The sequence below is a fragment of the Myotis lucifugus genome, unplaced genomic scaffold (assembly GCF_000147115.1).
Source record: "Myotis lucifugus unplaced genomic scaffold, Myoluc2.0 scaffold_9230, whole genome shotgun sequence".
NCBI lineage: Eukaryota > Metazoa > Chordata > Mammalia > Chiroptera > Vespertilionidae > Myotis > Myotis lucifugus.
Genome location: NW_005880278.1, coordinates 1 through 6,447, shown reverse-complemented (window position 1 = coordinate 6,447; position 6,447 = coordinate 1). Strand labels below are relative to the sequence as shown.

General features: G+C 56.7%; 1 protein-coding gene across 1 annotated transcript; it reads left to right on the top strand.

Moving 5' to 3' along the window:
• Nucleotides 1-468: 468 nt before the first annotated feature.
• LOC111824857 (basic proline-rich protein-like) lies at nt 469-1,835 on the top strand. Its single transcript, XM_023749444.1, has 2 exons — nt 469-787; nt 910-1,835. Exons 1-2 carry the CDS (start codon nt 667-669, stop codon nt 1,386-1,388), a joined length of 600 nt encoding a protein of 199 aa, XP_023605212.1. The 5' UTR covers nt 469-666; the 3' UTR covers nt 1,389-1,835.
• Nucleotides 1,836-6,447: the final 4,612 nt, after the last annotated feature.

The window sequence follows — 6,447 nt, the reverse complement described above, 5'->3', positions numbered from 1 at the left end:
TGGGCCCAGGAAGGAGGGGCCACACTTCCTACAAGTTTCTTTTCCCTCTTGTGCTGCTTGAAGTTTAACACACATACAGGTGTCCCCAAAATATGCATACACACTTTAACAGCTGGTAGCTCAATTTTGAAAATGAAATCTATTTTCATGAACACCGCCTTTATAATTATTCAAAGTGTGTGTATACATTTTGGGGCACCCTACATAATAGCTCAGCGACAGCATTAAAAAATTCCCTAAAATGAAGTGAATGTCACCCTTCAAAGACATATCCCAAACGCAGGTGTGTGGAAAGGGCCTGTTAGCTCGGCTTTGAACCCCATTGGGACAGTTACCTTTCTGTGGAAGTGGCGCAGCGCCCCTAGGGCACGGGAGGTATCATTACACCTGGCAATAGACTCGCTGCCAGCATTCTTGCGTTCCCACGGTCCAGGCCTTGTGCTGAGTGCTCCCCGTTTAAGTCCCGTGCAACTTTACAGCTCGATTCTATCTGGTGCATCTCCACTTGACACAACCGGGAACTTCCCAGCCCACGGCCGCGCGGGGAGTGTGAGCCAGGAGGCCTAGGCAGATGGCGGCCCAGGAAAGCTAGAGAGAGAAAGCTGTAACTCGGCTGCAGAGAGCTCGGTGGGCGTCCCAGTTGCGGCCCCTGCGCCGGTCCTGCGCATGGATTCATGCTGCAGGTTCCAGACCGGGCGGAGTCCGCGGAACAAAGGTCCTCCTACTCGGTCGCCGCCGGGTGCCGCTGCGTCTGGCTGGGCCTCCGGGGGAGGAGGCGCTGAATCGGGTAGGACACTCACTTGCAGGCTCACGCGGACCTGCGGCGCCGGCTGTGTGAGGCTGCACCTCGCCTGCGGCCGCCCTCCCCGGGGAGGGTGCGCAGCCGCTCACTTCCCGCCCTCTTTGCAGATCTACCCGGACGAAAGCCATTACTTCCACAGCGAGCGCCTCCAGCAGCACCTCTACGGCGCCATCGTCAACTTCTTCGCGGAATGCTTCAGGGTCGAGGACAAACCGCCCACGGCCCCGGCGAAGGAGGAGGAGGAGGAGGAGGACTGAGCGCCCGGCAGCCCCCCGCAGTGTGGTTCTCCCTGGACCAGGGTTGGACCGGGGACCCCGCCCCCGCTCCCGAGGCGCTGGGTGGGGCGGTGCGTCTCCCTTCCGTAGCACGTGCGTCTGGGGCCCTGAAGGCAGTGCTGCTTCCGAAACCAGCTCCTTCCCGAGGGGAGATGCCTCCTCCCTCCCGCGCGCCCCCAGGAGCCCGGGACCCTCACGCATGCCTCCTGCTGGCCACACCGCGGCGGGTGCGTCCCAGGCGCCCCAGGAACCAGGTCAGGACGAGGGCAGAGAAGAAGTTGGCCGTGTTGGCGCGTCTGGAGGCGGCATAGAGCCCCACCCGCCTGGCATGCCCACCCGCCCAGGCACACATGCTGTCTGAGTAGCCACGCCATGGGCACCCAGAGCACAATGCCCGACAGTCTCCCTCCGCCGCCTGCTCCTCTGCCAACCCTGCGCGGCGCAGTCCGCTGCAGCTGCGCTCGCGGTTAGCCTCCCGGAATTAATCGTATTTTTCTATGGTTTTTACCTGACATGGTCTGCGGCCCCGGGGTTGCTTCTCTGTGCTTGTTTGTTTGTTATCCTTGGTTTTGCTTTGTTTCCTCCCGTGGGTTGTCAGCTCCCTGCTTGTTTGGAGGGAGAAACGGATCGGAAGCATCTAACCGCTCTCACCTGAGTGGGCTCAGACTTTAGGGAGATATTTCAAAACGCCGAGGGGAAAACAGCCACCACCAAGTACTAAAACAGGAAAATACACAAATAAAAGCTCTCCCACCAGCTGCCTGGGTCCGGCTTAGATTCTCCCGTCCATCCACACGTGCCCTTAATCCTCGCCTTCCCTCCCCATATGTTGTCAAGTCTGTTCAGATGCCATTTGGTTTTAAAAAAAAAAACCATAAAAGACAAAGTGTTGCCTCCCCTCCGAGTCTGTCCTGTGCTTGGGGACAGGGACGCTGGAGGAAGGTGGCCTGTTCGGGCGGTGCCTCCTGACCTGAGAGGCTGGGTGCCCACCCGCCGCCCGCGGGCAGCCCCGTGGATGCCGTAGGCGCCCCCCCAGACGCCCCGGGGTGCCCGTGCGCGTGTCATTCAGTCGCACATAAAGACAGGCCTGTGCGTCAGGGGTGCGCAGTGTCCGGCCCCTCCCACGGGCTCACCCTGTCACCTGCATGCCACCCCACTCGCCTGCCTCCACACGTGCCGCTGTGCACCCCTCCCCGCCGCCTGGCCCGCCCCCGCCGAAGCTCTTCACGCCTGAACGTTGGCCCCGGCGCGGGCGGCCGGCCGGTCAGCAGAGGTGCAGCCGAGCCGCTGCAGGGCTGGGCTTTGGAGTCATCGGAGCAGCGGGAGGGGCTCCACCGGAAGGTCTCCAGCAAAGGGTGTAAGGTGCCACGTCCTGGTTTGTGGGAGGATGGAAGTGCTGGCTTCAAACCACCGGGGCACGACGTGGTCACACTCCGCCGGCTCCGTGGGTCTGTGGGAGGGAGGGAGAACTGGCGGGCGTGTGCTCATCCTGGAATAAAACCCCATTTTACCACTCGGAACGCTCTTCCCTCGCTTATCCTCCGGCGCGGCCGTGGAGAGGGTGCCCGCGACGGGCGGTCTCTGCGGCCCCCCAGCCCCGCGCCCCCCCAGCCCCGGCGCCCCAGGCAGCCCCGTGGTGACCGTAGACAGCGGGCCAGTCCCACCGCGGGGGCCCCACAGAGGAGAGCTCCGGTGAGGCCGCAACGTTGCCACAGTAAACCCTCGGTTTTGCGGACCTCAATTTAACAAACCAGATTTAATGGTCAAAATTTCCAGTCTGTGCATCATATGTGAACATTAACATCCTGTTAATTTTAAAATGCTTTTAACCACGATTTGCTTATAATTAACAGGTTAGATTTTTGTTATTAATTCACTGTTATTTGTTATTTTTTAAGTGAGGTGTTTTCAGAGTTGAAAGGTACACTTTTTTTCCTCATCAAGCCCTTTGTTAAAACTTGTGAATAGATTAGGGCAGTGATGGCGAACCTATGACACGCGTGTCAGAGGTGACACGTGAACTCATTTTTTTGGCTGATTTTTCTTTGTTAAATGGCATTTAAATATATAAAATAAATATCAAAAATATAAGTCTTTGTTTTACTATGGTTGCAAATATCAAAAAATTTCTATATGTGACACGGCATCAGAGTTAAGTTAGGGTTTTTCAAAATGCTGACACACCGAGCTCAAAAGGTTCGCCATCACTGTCTCAGAGCAAAGGTCATGCTTTTGTTTGTTTGTTATACTCGCCCCGGGATATTTTTCCTTTGATTTTTAGGGAGCGTGGCAGGGAGGGGGAGAGACAGAGAGAGAAGCATCGATATGAAAGAGACACATCCATCAGTTGCCTCCCTCACACGCCCAGGCAGGCGCCAGGGATCGAGCCTGCAACCGAGATACGTGCCCTTGACGGAATCCAACCCCAGACCCTTCAGTCCCAGGGCCCGCGGACGCTCTAACCCAGGGGTCCTCAAACTACGGCCCGCGGGCCACATGCAAATACAAATATTGTATTTGTTCCCGTTTTGTTTTTTTACTTCAAAATAAGATGTGTGCAGTGTGCATAGGAATTTGTTCATAGTTGTTTTTTTAAACTATAGTCCGGCCCTCCAACAGTCTGAGGGACAGTGAACTGGCCCCCTGTTTTAAAAGTTTGAGGACCCCTGCTCTAACCTCTAAGCCAGCTGGCTAGGGCAGCACACTGTTATTTTTAACAAATTTTAGCAACTAGGCCATATGTTGGAAAAAGCTCTGTGGTAATTTTGCCAACAAAAGTAAATATTACTTATCTACAACTATAGTCTACATATTTAAATCCAAGAGCCACCACGGGCAAACAGTGTTCAGGACCGACTAGCACGTGGCCGCCCTGCGTCACCTGCAGCCGTGCTGTCTCCTGACCCTCAGCGGGTTAGCAGGTGCTGCCCCTGCCCCGCCCCCCAACCTGTGCATTTGTTTATGGCAGTGGTCGGCAAACTCGTTAGTCAACAGAGCCAAATATCAACAGTACAACGATTGAAATTTCTTTTGAGAGCCAAATTTTTTAAACTTAAACTATATAGGTAGGTACATTGTTATTAACTTAATTAGGGTACTCCTAAGGCTTAGGGAGAGCCACACTCAAGGGGCCAAAGAGCCGCATGTGGCTCGCGAGCCGCAGTTTGCTGACCACGGGTTTATGGGCCCTGACGCTCACATTTCCTAGGCCTATTCGCTATAAATTTAAAATCCCAGTAGCACATGTAGAAAACTCTTCTGTGCAATTAAACTTTCCCTACATAATTTTAATTACACAAATGTGTCTACATAAGTAAAAACACTAAACCAATTAATTTGTCAATTTTTTTAACATATACATTCAGAAAACCTGCTTTATTATGTAACGGACTTTCTGCTCTAATGGCCACGCCCTCGCCCGAACTAGTCCGTTCCCCGAGGTTTTACTGCACAAGACTTTCCAGCCACCGACCTGCGAGAAGCCTGTTCCCGTCTGGTTATTCATTCAGCGAGTCTGGCGTGAACAGAACTCGGCTGGAAAGCAGGGCGTCCACGAAATAAACCCGAACCCCCGAGCAGAGGCGCCTCAGAGAGACGAGATCAGCATGCACCCCACGGGGGACAGCTGAGCCGCACCCCCTTCTCCACCCAGAATCCCCTGGCGCTGGTGCCAAGGGCCTGGCTCCCGTCTGCAAACCACAAGCTCCAGAGCAGCCGTCACTCTGAGTTCTGCCCCCACCCCCGGCACAGACAGGGGGTCCAAAGTCCAGAACAGACCAGGCGCCACCCCACATCACACAGGAAGCCTCTGAAGCCCGGGCCTCCGGGGTGCAGAATGTCCCCCTGGGGTTCTCCACATCCCCAGCACTGGCGCCCCCAGCAGGGCCTGGTCAACACGCACCAGGCTGCCCGGAAATGGGGCCGGGGTCTAGATTCTGAACAAATGACGAAGCTGTGCTGTGCCCATCTCTGCTGGCTTCCACGCGGTGGCGCAAGCACAGCGAGGAGCATGGATCATGGGCCCGAACCGACTCACCTCTAGCTCACAACCCTCAAACTCTGGTCTGCGTCACCATCCCGCCTGGCTTTTGTAAAAGAGACCCCGAGGCCCAGGCTGACGATGCCCACGTGTCTGCGCCCACACATGTGAAAGTGCCCCCCTGGGTCCCCTGACCCGTCTGAGCTCACCTCCTCCTCCGCCACAGACTGAGCCGATGACCCACGGCAAAGGCTTGGCCCAGGAGATCAGAATCCTGAGCGACCGTTTCTGATCGTAAGAGCAGGCCCCGGGGTAGCAGCACTTCAGACCATACGAGAGGGTCTGCCCCCCTCAGCTCCTGAGCAGCTCGGTCCCCTGGGGGCTCCCGCGGTCCCTGCCACAGCCCCTCCCGGAAACCCCTTTCCATCTAAATGCCAGGTTCGCTCTCTACCGGACGGAAGGAGCTGCCAGACCACTACTTCTCAGAGCTTCCATTTCCCGTGGGCCTGGGTCCACCCCCTTAAACATGACGTAACGCCTGCAACCCCAGGCCCCAAGTTATTTTGGCAAACGCACCTCCCATTAGTGCCCCTACACACAGCATCCTGCACAGGCCCACACCTGCCTGCTCTGTGCTCACGCGCACCCTTCATGCATGCACACTTGTGCACACTCACATAGACTCACTGACACACACACTCACATGTACATGCACACACTCACATGCACAGCATCCTGCTCGCAGACACGGTTACTTTCCCCTCAGTCTACACAGCGTCTCTGACACCTGGGCTGGGTCGCTCTCTCTGGGGGGCCCTGTGCGCTGTGGGTGCCCAGCGTTCACCGCCCTCCAGGCACCAGATGCAGTAGGCGCCTGCAGCCCGCTCCCGGCCCTGTCCCCCACGGGCACTGCCACTGCTTGTGTCAGCGCTGGGCAAAAGTCAGTCACTCCAGAATTAATGCAATATGCCTATATTAATAATAAGTATTAATAATGACTGTTGATTGAGAGCTTGCTTGTCCCACTGCTCCAAGCGTCCCAGGTGGAGCAACATCGTCGTCCCGCAGTCAGCGCACCCCCACCCCAGCAGCGCACCCCCCCCCCCAGCAGCCCAGGACTCGGACTTGCTGCTGCCCTCAGGGCAGAGCGGGGACCAGCAGGAGCAGCGGGTGTGGAGCAGCCACGCGGAGTCCACCCTGAGGCGGGCTCTGACCAGCCCCACAGGGAGTGCACCCGTGTCGGGGACCGGTGACACGGTGTGGCCACCATGCACTGGAATAACAGGTTTGGTGTTGGTTTGGGTTTTGTGGTTGGATTGTCTGGTCGAAGGAGTGGGCAGGTCCCTGCCAGACGCCTGGAGAGAAGGCGGTCTCTAACGGGAAGCAGAAGC